The sequence below is a fragment of the Caloenas nicobarica genome, chromosome 13 (genome assembly GCF_036013445.1).
Source record: "Caloenas nicobarica isolate bCalNic1 chromosome 13, bCalNic1.hap1, whole genome shotgun sequence".
Classification (NCBI taxonomy): Eukaryota; Metazoa; Chordata; class Aves; order Columbiformes; family Columbidae; genus Caloenas; species Caloenas nicobarica.
In genome coordinates, this window is record NC_088257.1 from 3,891,272 (window position 1) to 3,907,083 (window position 15,812).

At 67.0% G+C, this 15,812-nt stretch overlaps 2 protein-coding genes across 3 annotated transcripts; one reads left to right on the forward strand and one right to left on the reverse strand.

Moving 5' to 3' along the window:
* On the forward strand, positions 1-1,284 carry PRR7 (proline rich 7, synaptic). Its single transcript, XM_065644411.1, has 2 exons — positions 1-510; positions 640-1,284. Exons 1-2 carry the CDS (start codon positions 213-215, stop codon positions 1,026-1,028), a joined length of 687 nt encoding a protein of 228 aa, XP_065500483.1. The 5' UTR covers positions 1-212; the 3' UTR covers positions 1,029-1,284.
* Positions 1,285-1,420: 136 nt separating this feature from the next.
* On the reverse strand, positions 1,421-13,022 carry DBN1 (drebrin 1). 2 transcript variants are annotated; one of them, XM_065643959.1, is made up of 14 exons: positions 12,866-13,022; positions 8,645-8,700; positions 8,433-8,545; positions 8,149-8,223; positions 7,923-8,069; positions 7,687-7,764; positions 7,442-7,593; positions 7,209-7,272; positions 7,024-7,083; positions 6,375-6,489; positions 3,792-3,923; positions 2,411-2,967; positions 2,213-2,315; positions 1,421-2,128 (listed from the first exon to the last, which is right to left on the reverse strand). In XM_065643959.1, the coding sequence occupies exons 1-14, from the start codon at positions 12,949-12,951 to the stop codon at positions 2,058-2,060; spliced, it is 1,809 nt and encodes a 602-aa protein (XP_065500031.1). In that variant the 5' UTR covers positions 12,952-13,022; the 3' UTR covers positions 1,421-2,057. The 2 variants fall into 2 exon arrangements, with proteins under 2 accessions (XP_065500031.1, XP_065500032.1); XM_065643960.1 differs by lacking the exon at positions 3,792-3,923.
* Between the last annotated feature and the right edge of the window lie 2,790 nt (positions 13,023-15,812).

The window sequence follows — 15,812 nt, forward strand, 5'->3', positions numbered from 1 at the left end:
TCCAGCCCCCCTGGCTCCATGGCGAGGACGGACCCCTGACAGCAGGCGCCCACGGGCTGGAGGAGACGCCGCCGGGTACGGCCTGAGGAGATGCCCTCGGCGGCCCTGACAGCATCGGCTCCTGCCCTGGCCCTGCCGCCGCCCTGAGCACCCCGTCCCCCACCCCGAGGGCAGGGAGAGGCAGGGGCCTCCCCCCAGGGCCGGCAGCCAAGATGGTGATGTCCCAGGGCACCTACACCTTCCTCACCTGCTTCGCGGGCTTCTGGCTCATCTGGGGGCTCATCGTGCTGCTGTGCTGCTTCTGCAGCTACCTGCGGCGGCGGGTGAAGCGGCAGCAGGAGGAGCGGCTGCGGGAGCAGAGCTTGCGCGCGCTGGAGCTGGAGCCGCTGCACTACGAGGGTTACGGGGGCAGCCCCCCCGGCATCGCCATTCCCCACCGCCTGCGCCTCGAGCCCCACCATCATCACCCCCACCACATCCCACCCCCCCGGCCCTGGAGCTGCCGGCATGGTAAGGAGCTGGGGGGGCTCTTGGCATCCCCAGAGCACGTGCCTCCCCCTTGCTATGGGGAGGATGCAGTGCGAGAGCTGGGGCACAGTGCTGATGGCAGCGGGGCCTGGGGGGGGCTTTGCCTTGCAGAGTCAGACCTGTCAAAGCCGCCGTGCTATGAGGAGGCACTGCTGATGGCGGAGCCCCCCCCACCGTACAGCGAGGTGCTGATGGACACGCGGGGGCTCTACCGCAAAATCAACGCCCCCTTCCTGAGCCACGAGCGGCTGGAGAAGCAGGAGCAGCCCCCCAGCTACAAACCCCTTTTCCTGGACGCCGGCTACGGTTCGGCGTTGCACCTGCCCCGCTCGGCCAGCCCCAGCCCTGCCTGTCCGGACCTCTACCTGCAGGCAGAGTGCTCCCCCCGCATGTTTCCCAGCTGGACGGACTCAGAGCTCAGCAGCAGGGACACCTACGAGCCAGGACCCTGGCACCTCCCCGTCTCCATGCCCCTCTTCGGCAGGACTACCGCCGTCTAACGGTGGCCCCAGGGACCCCCCAGACCTCGCCGCGGGTGCCCCTCCAGCACCAGAGTGGTGGGTGGTTGGGTTGCCCGTGTCACCCCGGGGACGCCCGCCCCGGCGCGGGCTATCACCGCCAGCACGGAAGGGGCTGGTTCCCCGTCTGGCCCCTGCTGGCCCCCCCATGGCCGGGGGTGCTGGGGACCCAGACTCTGCTCTGTTTCTTAACATTTTTTGTTTGTTACAGTTTGAGAATAAAAGTTTGTGGCTCGGGTTTGCCTCCTGCCAGGCTGGCATCATGGGAACCCCCCGGGGGGGACGGTAGCTGTGCCCCCCCAGCACTCCCTGGCCCCCCCCAGCAGGCTGCAGCCCCCCGGGAGTCGCTTTGTCGCTTTATTTATTAACAGACATGAGCACACTGCCGGTACAGAACTTGTGCTTTCCAAAAACAGTTGCTGTAAGGGGGAGAGAGAGGGGCCAAGCAGGGGCCAAGCGGGGAGCGGGGGGGGGCTCCCGGCGAGGAAGTGGGGGGGAGGGCAAAAGCCCCACGCCAGCTCCCTGCCGGGATTTGGTGGGGGGGTGAGGGGCACCGCCAGCCACGGCCTCGCCTCGGTCAGGTCATTTTTATTGCCATATTCATTTATTATTGTTATTATTATTATTATTCCTTTTTTTTTTTTTTTTTGAACTCGTGCAAAGTACTGGGGGGCTCCCTGGGGGCATGAAGAGAACAAGAACCTCATCCCACAGCCAGACAGGGGATGCGTGTGCACCCCCGCCCCCGCGCCGAAGGGGCACTGGGGCAGCGGGGGGGGCACTGCTAAGAGGGGGGAACTTGGGGGCTGACACGGCTCCTACCAACAACTTAAAAAAGAGAGAAGGGGGGGCTGTAAAAGGTGCCCCAGGGTGGGGGCACAGTGGGGCGGCCCCCACCCAGAGGCCTCATCCTGCAGGGCCCCAGCGGGGTAAGGGGGGGGCCCGGCCCCCAGCTGCAGCCCCCCCGCGCCGGCCGGGGCGGGCTGCCTGTGCCGGCAAAGGGACCTGTGCTTACAGGCCCCCCCCGAAACTCTCCTCCTCTTCGGGCAGGGGGTCTGCATCCCAGCATGTGATGTCGATCTCTGGGGGACAGGGATGGGGGGGTCAGGGTGGTGTGGGGTGCCCCATGGAGGGACAGACACCCCCCCACCTCGGTCTCCACTCACCTGGGGGTTTGTTGTAGAAGATGGGTTGGGGGGCTTTGGCCGATGGCTCTTCGGGAGGGGGCACCTCCTCCTCCTGGGACTGGCTGAAGTAGCCCTCACTGGCCTGGGGGGGTGGTGTGCAGGTGATCAGGACCCCCACCCAGCCATTGTGTCACCCCCCCCCGACACACACCCTCCCTCCCCCTCTGTGTTGCTCACCTGCTCCCCACGACCTGGCGTCCCATCCTTGGGGGCCATCTCCCCATTGGTGATGGGGGGGGTCTCTCGGCCGGGGGTGTCCTCCTCAGGAGCACGCTGGCAGCCGAGCCCCCGGGGCTGGGGGTCCCCCTCAGCGGCCACCTCCTCCTCCTCCTCCTGCTCCGCGTCGCAGAAGGTGGCGGGGGGCTCAGGCAGCTCGTCCAGGCTCAGCAGGGCCCCCTCGTCGGGCAGTGTGGCTGGGGGGCCCTCGGGGACAGGGGTGGTGGGCAGGGGCCAGGCAGTGGCGGGGGTGGCCCCATCACTCTGCCACAGGTCGATGAGGCTCTCGGGGTTGGGGGTCTCCCCGGGCTGGGACTCCGTGGCTGTGGGCAGTGAGGAGGGCTCGGCGGGCTCCAGGGTCACCAGGTCCCCCAAGGCGTCACCCCCCGCTGTCCATGCCGGCCTGTGGCCGGGCTCGTCCCCAGGGAGCTCGGTGGCCTTGTCCTCGGGCTCCGGGAAGGGCCAGTGCTGCTCGGGTGCGGCTGGCCCGGTCTCCTGGGTGCTGGGGCTGGGGGAGTCTGCAAGGGGGGGACAACAGTCAGTGGGGACAGAGCTGCAGCTGGGGTGGGGGGGCCTTTGGGTTGGGCTCAGCGGGGAGGTGCTGTGGGGATGGGTGGGCAGCGAGGGCACTGAAAGCAGGCACCAGGGGACCAAGGCGACATGGCAGGGGGGTTGGAAGCGCCAAAGCAATCCCTTGGAGAGGGTGGGTGGCTGGGACCTGCTTGGGGACAGGGGGTGGGGGGAGTGTTTGGCTGGGAGGCATGGGGTGTGTGGGATGTGGAAGGGACGGGTTGGGGGGCGCTGAGAGATGCAGAAGGGAAAGCTGGGCTGCACAGGGGATGCAGGGAGGGAAGCAGCAACACAGGCAAGGACATGCTGCACAAAGGAGCAGATAGGGCAGACATATTGGAGGATGCAGCAGAGATGGGAGGGACACACTGGGGTGATGCTGCAGATATGGGGGTGCATGTATGGATGTGGGGGGAATGCACTGTCAAGTGCAGAGATGCCCTGGCTGGGGCAATGCACTGCAGATGGGGGGATTCATGGGGGGGTGTGCAGCAGAGACAGCAGAGATGCACCAGCACAAGCAGCAGATAGGGTGGGGATGCACTGGGGGGACACAGCAGAGTCGGCGGGTAATGTACCAAAGCACATAGACTGGACAGCATGGATGCACTGAGCGACGCAAGCAAGGCCGGCAGGGCTGCAGCATGGGGACTGCAGTGGGGGACGCAGAGGCACCGAGGGGGCTGCAGCAGGGGGATGTGCTGGGGGGGGACCATGGGGATGTGCCCGGGCAGCCCCGGGCAGGGGCAGGCAGTGCCAGCCCCGCGCCCACCTTCGGGCGTTGCCGGCGTCTCGTCACCCGAGGCGCGGGTGCCCGGCTCACCCAGCGGCGTGGCGGCCGGGCTGGACTCGCAGGGGCTGCAGCCCACTGCTGAGGCCTTGCGGTACGCATCCGAGTGGCTGCCTGCAGACAAGGGAGACAGGGAGGTGGTGTGGGGGGCTGCCCACACCGGGGGTACACCAGCACACCAGCACTGTCCCTGCTCCTGCCCCATGCCAACCCGGCCACGAGCTGTCAAATGTACACCGCAATGCACTTGCCACCTTGTCATCCCCTCCTGCAGTGGCAGGGCAGAGGCGCCCAGGGGTACAGCAACCACCATGCCCCGCTGTGGACACCCCTACTCGCCCCACACAGCCGCAGCCCCTCTCTGCCGGGGACAGGCAGCCCTGCAGCTGCCGAACCACACGCCGGCCCTGCCCACACGTTGCCCAGCTGGGCTCTGGCACAGCCACTCCTCCACGGGCACAACATTGTGCCTGCTACCCCTCGGCCAAGCGGCACAACCGCACATGGCCCCAGGCAGCACCTGGCTCCTTCTGCCCCATGGGCACAACCCCACACAACCCTGGGCACAGCCTCGTCCATTCCGTGCTGCCCTGTGAGCACCGTCCTGCACAATCCAGGGCATAGTCCGCCCTGTCCCCTTCTGCCCCACGGGCACAGCTCATCTCTGTCTGCCCCATGAGCAGAGCCAGCCCCGTGCCCCCCATCCCACACGCGCAGCCTGCTCCATCCCACAGGCAGAGCAGCATCTTCATCATCTCCCCAGACGCAGCTCTGCCCTGTTCACGTCTGCCCCACAGGCACAGCCTGCCTGGTGGCCCCCTCTCTGTACCACGGGCACAACCTGCCCCACAGGTCCAGCCTGCACATCTCCCCACCCCAGGCCACAGTGCCCACTGTGGGGCCAGCCCCAGCTGGGCGTGCAGGGTGGCCGTGGGTGCTGACGCAGCCCCCTTGGGGTGCCTGTCCTCCTTGGGGTGCCCGTGGAAAGGGCACTGCCTCCACCATCAGTCCCGCGGCTCTGCCCTCGCACCCCCCGGCCCGGCATGCCATGGGGCTGGGTGGGCTGTGGGGTGGATGCCTGTGGCTCAGCCCCCCCGGAGCTCTGTGCCCAGGGGCTCCCAGCTACCTACATGGGAAGAAAGAGGAGAGGTTTGGGGTGCGGTGGCAGGTGATATAGGGGAAGGGGGTCCGTGGGGGGGAGGAGGAGGAGGAGGAAGAAGGCGGCCCACTGTCAGCTGTCTTTATGAAAGGACAGTGCAGACGACCTGCTGAGAGAAAGACAGACAGACGGACGGAGAGAGAGAGAGCAAAGAGATGGGTCAGTCCCTGCTCAGCACGGCCATAGCAGGGCCGGGGCACCAGGGCACCAGGACGGGAGGACAGAGGGATGGGAGGCAGCACCGACAGCAAGGCAGGAGGATGGTGGGACAAGAGGATGGAAAGACAGCAGGACAGAAGGATGGGAGGCAGCGCTGCGTGGCCAGATGGGGAGAGAGAACTGGACACAGCCATGGGGCCAACTATCTGCTCAGGCACAGCACGGCCCCACAGCATGAACCCACAGCACGACCCATGGCACGACGCTACGGCTTGGCCACAACACAGAGCCCATGGCACGGCCCACAGCACAGCCCCACGGCACAGCGCATGGCACAGCCCATGCCATGACCCCCCCCAGCAAGAACACACATCACAGGCCCTCCCACAGCACAGCCCCACGGCACAGCACCCCAGCGTGACCCCCAGCACAGCCCCATGACGCAGCCCCATGGCTGGAGGTGCCCACCAGGACAGCCAGCCCTGCCCTAGAGCCACAAAGAGAGTCCCAGGGCTGAACTCCAGACCGTGGGGCAGCCCAGCCTCCCTGCAGAACATCCCCTGCCTGGCCACCCCCTCCCCATGGCCAGGGACAGCCCCACTACCATGGCCAGGGACCTGCTGGCATCACCCCGACCCAAAAGCGGGGTGTCCTGCACCACCACAGGCACCCACCCTGGCAGTGGGGATCCTGGGGCAGGCACACCATGGGGCATGAGGGGTGCCCCACGGGCCGTAAGCTGGGAGCACAGCAAGTGCCCCACTGCTGCCCCACTCTCTCCTGCCCCTTTCAGCTGCCCCCGTGGGAAGAGTTTCCTTCCCAAGCCACCCCCAGACCCCCAGCTACCATCTCGGCCACACCAACCACACCGCCACCCCAGCTGCCAGCACGGTGCTGTGACAGGTGAGCAGACAACACCCAGCAGGGAGCAGGATGACCCCCCATTGCTGAAGAATCCCCCAGCATCCAGTCCCTGCCAAGCTGCCCCGGCTGCAGGGGCCATGTGTGGTGTGGTGGCAGTGACGGTGGCACAGCAGAGCAGGACAACCCCTTGCCTTCCTCATGCCCCCCGCACCCCCAGTGTACACAGAGGGGACACAACTTCCCCACATTGCAGCCTGGGTCCCCCCAGATCCCGCTGTGACCTGTCGAGCTGTGGGAGCCCAGGTGGCACTGCACTCACCTGCTCCGCAGCCCCCCGGCCTCTCTGTGCCCCCCCGGTGCCCGCAGCCCCCCTAGCCCCTCACCTGTCCTGTGGCTGCCCGGCGAGATGGCGTCACTGCTGCCCGACGCCACCCGCTCCTGCTGCTTGAAGAATTCCCGGGGGTTGTCAGGCCGCTGAGCGATGATGGCAGCAGCCTCCTGTAGGGACAAAGAGGTTGAGACCCACTGCCCTGGTGGTGTGGGGCTGTGGGACCACCCTCCATGCACCTCCCCAGCTGGGTCCCCATCCAGCTGTGGGCACCGCTGGCTGGGGAGCGAGGACCTGGAGAAAAGGAGACTGAGAGGAGACCTCATGGCGGTTATAGCTTCCTCACAAGGGGAGGAGGAGGGGCAGGCACCGAACTCTTCTCTTTAGTGACCAAGGACAGAACCCCAGGGGACAGCAGGAAGATGTGCCAGGGGAGGTTCAGGTTGGACGTTAGGAAAAGGTTCTTCCCCCAGAGGGTGCTGGACACTGGAACAGGCTCCCCAGGGAGGTGTCACGGCCCCAACCTGACAGTGTTCAAGAAGAGACTGGACAACGTCCTCAGACACACGGAGTGACCTGTGGGGTTGTGCTGTGCAGGGACAGGAGCTGGACTTGATGATCCTTGTGGGTCCCTTCCAGCTCAGGACATTCTGTGATTCTGTGATTCTATGACCAGCACCAGGCACAGCCAGCACCACACTCACCTCCACCTCCGACTCTGATTTCCTGAGCTGCTGCCTGTCATCCTCCTCGTGCTGATCTCCCTGGGAAGAGATGCGGCGTCACCCCCTCGCCCCAAGAACCCGGCTGGGAAAAGCCCTTTCCTGGCCATGGTGCCAGGCAGCAGCTCCAGCTCCAACCCCAGCCCCACGCCCGCCACGGCACTCACGAAGATGGACTGCTCCTTCAGGCGCTGCCGGGCCTCCTCCGCCTCCATGCTCTGCTGCTTCCGCCTGCCATGGGAGCACAGGAGAGAGGCTGGGCACCGGCTGCTGCCAGCCCCTGCCCGCCACCCCGGCCCTACCCCGTCCTCAGTGGGGACAAACACCCACGCACCCACCCAGACGCTCGCAGCACATGCACAACCATCCCGCATCCCACGGGACACCGTCCCTGCCATGCCTGTGCTCCTCGATCTGCTCCTCCCGCTCCCGGTAGCGCCGCTCTCGCTCCTCCTGCTCCAGCCGTTCCTGCTCCATCCGCTCCTGCTCGAACCGCAGCCGGGCGTCCAGGGCCTTTTTCCGTTCCTCCTCTTTACGCAATTCCTCTTCTTTCTGTTGGGGGGGTGGATGAAGGACGGGGCTGCTCATCAGCCCGTCGGTGGTTCATCCCTCTCCCCAGGGGCTGCTCCCACCCCTGTACCCCACCTTGGCTTGTTCCCAGAATTGCTCCCGGTTGAGCCGCTTCATCTCCACGGTGGCGTCGGTTTTCTGGTAAGTAGTGCCCTGGGACGGAGGAGAGGCAGGGCGGGCAGAGGGGCTGGGATCAGCGAGGGGGAATAACAGTAAACAGCACACAGGGTGGTGGGCTGTGGCAGACAGGAGCCCCGGGCGCAAGGAATGCCCTACGGCTGCCGTCACCATCGCCGCCATGAGGACATTACCACGGGCTCGGCGTTTTCATCCTCCCGCAGCCGCAGGCGGTGCAGCACCGGGCTGGAGACTCGGGCCAGCCCGTTGGAGAGCCGCTGCCCGATGGCCCCCGGGTCGATGTCCTCCACACTACTGGCATTGACAATGACATCCACGCCCTGGGGGGGGTGGCGAGCAGCCGTCAGGGACTGGGGTCTGTGCCGCAGCAGCATCATCCCCCTCCTCAGTGTCACCCACCTGGAAGAACTCGGCGATCTTGGCCACGTGGCTGGCACAGGCACACTTGCGGGCGTCCGGCACGTCCTCGCCCACCTGCAGCAGCCGGGGAGGGGCTGAGCCGGGGAGAGGCGGCAGGGTGACCCCCACCCCGCTGACCACCATGAGACAGCAGGATTGTGGGTCACCCACACCCCCCCAGCCACCACGGGCTCCTCCCTCACACCCAGCCATGTCCCCGCCAATGCTGCAGCCCCGGTGGGCATGGCACAGCCTCCCCCTGGATAGCCGCCCCCCGCACTCACCCAGTTGACGAGGACATATTTGGGGAGCACAGCCTGAGGGTCCTTGACGCTGCAGAAGCCGTACATCACCTTCTGGATCTCAAAGTGGCCAGAGAGCTCCAGCAAACCTCCGCCTGGCATGGCACCATCAGCCCACGTCCACCCGGCACCAGCACAGGTGCCAGAGAAAACGCCGGCAGAGCCAAGCCGGCGGCAGGTACAGAGGACCTTACCTCCTGATGCTGCCAGCTTCAGGTCATCGGAGCCATCCTCATACGTGTAGAGGGCCCTGGGGAGACAGCATGGGTGAGCCACGGCCAGGGGAGTATGGGGCACGACCCCCATCCCATCCTGCTAACACTGGGGTCAGGGCAGGTCCTGGGGGGGCCAGCCAGGTGTCCCCAAGCTGTCACACAGCCACCCCAACCCCTTGACCATCACCACCACAAAGGGCCAGGCTGCCAGGCGGGCAGGACTTTGGGTAGGGAATATTCACCTCCCTGCCAGCTGTGGAGCAGGGTCTCAAGGCTGGGAACAAAGAAATCACTTGGGCACAGGGACCAGCTGGCAATGCTGCCCACAGACCACAGGCTGCTGTTCTGCGCTGCTGTGGCCTCACAGCAGCTTGCACGCCCGTCCCTGTCCCCTCTCGACCCTGCTGGTACTGACTGGCTTTGGGGACAGCCCTGTGCCCCAGCAGGGAACTCAGGGCCACTCACATGCCCGGCTGCGTGAGCAACCGGCCCGGCAGGCACCAGGCCGGGGGAGGACGCCGGAGCACCAGCAGCAGCAAATCAATGTGCCGCCGGAGTGTGATGGGGCCGTCATGGAGACTGTTCCTTAGAAACCATTTCTGGTGTATGGAAAACCCCCTCTTGCTCCTGTTGTGCTCCAGCCAACCCCTCCGGGGCTTCGTGGGGACCCCCGCCGGCCTGCACCTCCCCAGGGGCGGGCAGCCAGCTATGGGGGGGCAGGACGCATGCCAAATCAGTCCAGGGCCGGTGGGCGAGGGGATGGGTGTTGCTAGGCAACCAGCATCCTCCGTTGCCATGGCAACCCCCCCATCCCAGCTGGGATGTAGCTCACCCCGATGACGAGGTGATTAGCAGAGGGGAGCGGGGGAGGCAGGCAGGCAGCGGGGACCTGCCGGGGCCTGGCAGGCACCCAAACCTGCCACCGTCACGCACTGCGCCCAGAAAGCCGGGGCTGCCCGTGCTGCCCCCCCCACACCTTCCCTGCGCTGGAGCAGGCGGGTGGCTCTGCCAATCGGCATTCGGCTGGCGGCGCCCGTGCAGTGCTTGCCGGAGCACCAAAATCCCCACGGTGCCAGGCTGAGCCATCCTCACCTGAGCTCGCAGCTTCCAGATGGAGGCTGGGCTTGGGGATAGGAATTGGGGGGTGGCCCTATGGGCAGAGTGCCCAAAAACTGAGGCTATGGCTGGACCCTGGGAACTGAAAAAACAGGAGAAGGCAGGCAGGTGCCTAAGACGGTGGGGGCCTCCCTCCACCTCCCAGCACTTACTATCCCCTGAGCCCCTGGCATAGAGTTGCAGATAATTGCACCAACAAGATTGACTTTAATCCGCACATCCCGATCCCGCTAATCGGTCGCCCCAGCTGACGCCGGCTCCCGGCCATGGAGCTGGCAAAGCAGCTGCAAAGCGCTGTCTGTGACGCCTGTGCCGGGGAAGGGCAGCAAATGCAGCCCTGCCTGTAAATGTGGCCCCTGCCTGGGGGAACCTGCTGTGATCTCCCAGGAATGGGGGGATAGCGGCAGTTTGGGGGAGCCCAGGGCAGCAGGCAGGGGTTGGGGGCTCGCAGGGTGGGGTGCAGAAGGGAGGGAACAAGTAGGGCAGAGCCACGGCATCGCTGTCTGGGGACCCTGTGGGTGCTGGAGGCACCCACTGCCCACTCTCCCCACCCCGGTACCCAGCCATGCAGGGTGGCACCCAAGCGCAGTGCTGCTGCCTGCACCCAGGGGTGCTCCCAGGGCAGCCGGAGCTTGGCAAGGGTCTCATCACCCCAATCACCACTGTGAAATCAGAGCCTGGCCCCAAGCACAGCCCAGCAGCACAGTCTGCACCCATGTTGGGATGGAAGACCTGGAGATTTTTGGCCCCTGGGCCAGTGGGGCTGTGCTGGGGCCAGCAGCATCCCCAGGGGTGCCCCAGAGACCTACAGCCCAACAGCACCAGCCCCAGCTGCAGGGACCAGCCATGCCACAACACGTGCAGGTAGCATCGAGCATCACTTACCGCTTTCCACAGGCTTTAATCCTCTCCTCTTGCCCCATACAGGTCCTTCCCACCCCCTGGGCTCTGGGCACATGGGGCACCCACGGGTGAGGTGCCCCGTGCAGCCCAGGGAGAAGGGATCCCCATGGTGGGGGGACTCCAGCAAGGATCCCACATCACCCCACCAAAGGGACAGCAGCCCTGCTGCCCTTGTGCAGCCCCATTGCTCACCAGAGCAGGCAGACCAGAGCCCATGGGTGCCAACACCCAGGGCACCCACAGCTGCCTGTCCCCCATGCCGTGGCTGAGGTGGAGTATCGCCCCAGCCCATCCGCCCCAGGCCGGGCACATGTGTTTCCAATGTGGCTGGGAGCTCCAGGGAGTCGGCAGCGTGCTCAGAAAGAAGCACCAAATTCCTTTCCAATCGAGTAATAGGCCCCAGCAGCCTCCGCGGGGCCAGGCAGGGGGAGGGGACACTCGGACCCTCCAGGACCGGACTGGAGCTGGTGGGAATCCCAGACTAAACACAGGGATCTCGGGCGGGTGAGAGCACGGCATCCCCCGGCACCAGCCCAGGGCCCGGCTCCAGAGCAGTGTCCTCGCAGTCCCTGGCTCAGCCATGCTGGGCCACTGCAGGGCGATGGTTCCCACCACCCCTGCCCAATGCAGCCCCCCCAGCATCACCCCTCATCCTGCAGCCAGGCACTGGGCCCTGCAGCAGGGATGCTGCTCCCACTGGCACTGAGTGCTGGGCACCCCAGTGACCATAGAATGGAGGAGCTGGTGACAATGGGGTGAGCTCAGTCCCAGGGATGCTGCCCAGCTGGGGCACGGTGCTGGAGGTACTGGGGGTCCGGCCCCAGTGCTTGCCTTCCTGGGAACCATTTCTGCTGCTCTCAGCAGCTTTGGCAGGGAGGGCTCCTTTGCAGCAGATGCCGGGAAGCGAGATGTACCCAGGGCTGACAGCTGCCTCCTGGCTGGCAACACGCACCGCGTTCGCCCACGGCGCCCTTGGGCTGGCAGCGGGGCCACGAGGCTCCCCAGAGACCCAGGGCTGGTGGGGACCAGGACCTGCCCAGGCCCACACAGCCTAGGGGGCTCTCAGCCCTGCCCCAAGAGCAGGGACCCGGATAGTGAGCGGCGTGCCTCCCGGCTGGGGGTGGGAACACACCGGCAGAGTGGTGGGTGCACGGCAGGCACCCCAACCACAGAGCAGCATGCACAGCATGCACCCAGCACCCAACACTGCCCAGCAAGCTGCACCCCAGGGTGCCGGCAGCATCCCCCCTACGCATGGCACAGGCACCCAGTGGGGCAAGGAGGGGGTCCCCGGAGCAGCCAGTCCCATGGCGCCCGGGTGGGGCTGGGAGATGCGGGTGGGCGCTGGGAGAATCGGGGTGGCAGTGGGGAGATACTGCCTGCGGGCTCCCGTGCCGGCTGCAGCTGGGCCTGGATCCGGCCGGGTCCCGGTGCCCGCAGCACGGGGTGCCCAGCCCGGGGGGTGCAAACAGGGCAGGGCAGCCCGGGGGTTCCCGCCGGGGGAGACCACCCCCCGCCCGGCGCCCGCAGCAGCCCCAACCCGGCAGGGTGGTCCCGGACTGACGCACCGCGACCCCCCGGGGATGAGGCACCCCGGGAGCTGCGGGGGCCGAGGGGGGATGCCCAGGCTCCCGCGGCCTCAGGCCTCGCTCCGCCGGGGCAGAGGGGCCGCCCGCTGCCGGGGGACAGCCGCGACCGGCCGAGAGCGGGGCGGGCTCGGGGCGCCTCAATCCCATCCCCCGCCTCGGGCGCCCCTGCCCGCGGCTCCAGCTGCAAACAATGGCGAGGGACCCTGGCCCGGGCCCAGCAGCGGGGGGCACCCCGGGCCCTCCCCTCCGTGCGCGGCCCCCCGGCTCCCAGTGGAGGGGGGTCGGGCCGTGCCGGGGGCTCCCGGGGGCGGTGGGTCCTGGCGCTCGCACGTGCTGGCCCGGCGCAGACAAAGCGGAGACCGCGCCCCGGCCCGGTGCGGCGGCGGCGGGCAGGTGCGGACACCGGGGGCGGCGGGCCGGGCACACCCCCCCCCAGCCGCCCCGCCCGCCTTTGTGTGCCGGGGCTCCCGGCACAGCGGGCCCGGGGTGGCGGGAGGCGCGGCGCGGGGCGCGGCCGGTGTTACCGGGCGGCTCCGTGCACAAAGGGCGGCGGCGGCGGCGGGGACAAAGGGGCGGCGGCGGGCGCGCTCACCAGTCGGTGGGGCTGTCCTCGCCGATCACGTCCTGGTAGGAGGCGAGCAGCTCCAGGCGGTGCGCCGCGAAGCCGACGCCAGCCATGGCGGGGCCGGGATGCTGCCGGGGGGACCGGAGGGACCGGCCGCCTGCCCGCCTCCGAGACACTGCCGCAGCGGCCGGGCGGAGGGGCGAGCGGCGGGGAGGCTCCGCCCGCCGCCGCGCCCGGTCCTAGCGCCGCGAACGGCGGCCCCCCCTCTCCGCCCCCCCCCAGCCCGGCCCCCGCCCCCGCCGCGCCCTCGGGGCGCCCCCGGGGCACCCTGCCGGTTGCACCGCGAGGCACCGCACCGGGACCCAGGGGTGCGAGCAGCATCGCCCCCGCCCCAGGCTGCCCCAGCACACGGCTTGCCCCGGAGATTCTGCACCCCGGGGACCTGCAGCCCGGGCTCTGCTCCATCCCCACAGCTGGGGCCATCCTCCCCCTCCGGGACTCTGCACCCCGGAAACCTGCACCGTGGGCTCTCCCCTGTCCTGGGGACCAGCATCCTGCACTACCCCTGCCTGGGGACCCTGCATCCCGGGGACCTCAAATGCTGGGTGCTCCTCTGCACCCCAGCCTCTCCTCTGCTCCAGCATCCCCTCCACCCCGGGGACACAGCCCACCGGGAACCCTGTGCACACAGGTCCCCTCCACCCTGAGGCACTGTGCTCCGAGGTTTCCTTTCCAAGGACACAGCACTGTGGGCTCTGCCCCACACACCCAGCTGTGCCCTTGCTGCTGCGCAAGGTGTTGGTGGGCACAGCCTTTGTGGGGGGCCCTTTGCTGCCTTCCTGCCCCTCCATCCCTGCCACTCCCAGCTGCTGCCCAACACAGCCTCCTGCTCCCAAACCCCTGGTCCGCTCAGGACCCTGCCAGGCTGTGCACAATGATGCCTTTTCCAGAATCTTTTGCTTCAGTGTGAGCCCACAAAGTTGCTTTTGCACTGACAAGCACAGGGCTCTGCAGGGGCTCCTGGCTTCCACGGATGTGCTGGGCTCCCAGCTGGGTCCACATCCTCCTGCCAGGGCAGGCAGCATCGCCCTGCCCCACCCTGCCTCCTCCACCCCCACCCTGCCCGCATCGCAGACCAGAACCGTGCCAAAAGGGTCCCTGTGCAGGGCCTGATCCCCGCAGGTCAGGGCTGATGCTGCTGTGACCCTTCCCCAAACCAAGCCCTTCAGAGCAGCCCCCCAAGCTCGGTGGGATGTGGAACAGGGTGCTGCAGGCCCTGCCCGTGCTGCCTGCTCCCCCCATGCCTGCATATCCTCCTCACACCAGTGTTTCCCAGCCAGGCCAGGGCCGGAACCACCCTAAGAGGCTGCAAGAGTTTGTGAGCAGCTGTGGAGCAGCTGCCGGGGCCAGCGAGGGGGCCGGGGCTGTGGCAGGCACCCCGCGAGTGGCTCAGCTGTCTTTGGGGGTGGATGTGGTGGGACCCCGCTCAGAGAAATGGTGGGAGCCCCAAGCCCACTGCCGCCGCTGGGCTTTGTTCTCAGAGCAGGGCGGCCACAGCCCCTCCCCAGGCTCCACCTCCGCAGCCCACCCGAGACCCTCCTTCCGCTGCCTGTGCACAAGCTCTTCACATGGTGTGCAGAGCTGGTGGGCAAGAGCTGCTCTCACAAAGCACAGAGGCACCGCGGGTGATAGAGGCCCCATCAGTAGGGGCCAGAGGCAACAGGGCACCAATCAGCAGGGGCTGAGCCCGCGGTGGTTGCAAGCCTCGCAGAAGCGCAGGGGAGATGCTCGGCTCTCCCTTGGGGAGAGGCAGGCTGGCTGTGGCACCGCAGCTCTGCCCTGGCTCTGCTCCAAGGCCGGGTACCCCGGGGCTGAGCTGGCACAACCTGTTCTCAGGCCGTGCTACTGCTACCGCAGCAGGCTCCGTCCCGCACGGCTGCCTTCCCCTGCCCCCGCCTCATGGGTTGCTGTCCCGGCTCAGCCAGGCCTGGCTTGGTGGCTGCTCACGTGGGGCCACGGTCGCCTCACTTTTCCTTGACCTTGGCCACACAGTCAGGACTCACGCTTGGGCACTTTTCACATCCGTGCTTGTCCCAGCCCTGCCAGGTGGGTGCTGGCTTTTTCTGTCCCTTTTCACAGCCGTGTCCTGCTGCTCCTTGGTGTGACCATCCCATTGCCTGCGTGTGCCCCAGCCCTAGCCTGCCTCCATCATTCCCACTTTCCCTTCTCCGTCTTTCATAGGGTTTTACACCTCTGTGCTAGCACACACCAGCTCTGGGTGATGCTGGGAGGCATTTGGCTTCCCACAGCCAGCTCCTGCCCCCGGCAGAACCTTCCAGTAGACGAGACAATTTTCCTTACAATTGCTCATTGCAGTAAGAGCTGCAATTATTAATGACCGTTCCAGCTGCCAGAGCAGGAGGAGTGGCTTTTCCCCACACCCGCTGCCCCGGAGCCCATTCCAGCTGGAGGTGCCGGCGCGGGCTCACACCCGTCCTTTGGGACGGCAGCTGCATCGCATGAGCAAACGCTTGGCTGCTCTACACCAGAATGCGCCCAGAGCTGGTGCACGTGGCCCACACGTGCCCCATGACTTCTTGTCCTCTGCGCAGGACTTGGGGCCAGGGCACAGCAGGGACAAGGGGACGCTGCTGGGTCAACAGGGACCCCCCTCCAGGGTCAGGTATTTGCCCCATTTCCCCTTGCTGCAGCTTTGCCCCCCAGATTAATTACCACCCCTGTTAGTGGTCATGCCTGCTACAAAGAGAGAGGGATGACCCAGCTGACATGAGGGGTCCAGCCCAGGCTGACACAGGCAGAGGAGAAATCCAAGGCGAAGATTTCCCCTGGGAAGCTGGAGGGAGCTGAGTCAGGCCCCATGGGCGAGTAGGGCAAGGGCTGAGCATGACCTTCACAGCCAGCCGCACCTCGCTCGGCAAAACCGCAGGCTTTGAGACAGCCAGCACTTGCAGAG

Excerpts from the sequence above, each read along its gene's own strand:
- PRR7 (XM_065644411.1), top strand. The coding sequence starts at position 213 with ATGGTGATGTCCCAGGGCACCTACACCTTCCTCACCTGCTTCGCGGGC. Across the intron at positions 511-639 it reads GCCCTGGAGCTGCCGGCATG|AGTCAGACCTGTCAAAGCCG; the intron begins GTAAGGAGCTGG and ends TTTGCCTTGCAG.
- DBN1 (XM_065643959.1), bottom strand. The coding sequence starts at position 12,951 with ATGGCTGGCGTCGGCTTCGCGGCGCACCGCCTGGAGCTGCTCGCCTCC. Across the intron at positions 6,490-7,023 it reads AATCAGAGTCGGAGGTGGAG|GAGGCTGCTGCCATCATCGC; the intron begins GTGAGTGTGGTG and ends TTGTCCCTACAG. Across the intron at positions 2,316-2,410 it reads CGCCAGGTCGTGGGGAGCAG|GCCAGTGAGGGCTACTTCAG; the intron begins GTGAGCAACACA and ends CCACCCCCCCAG.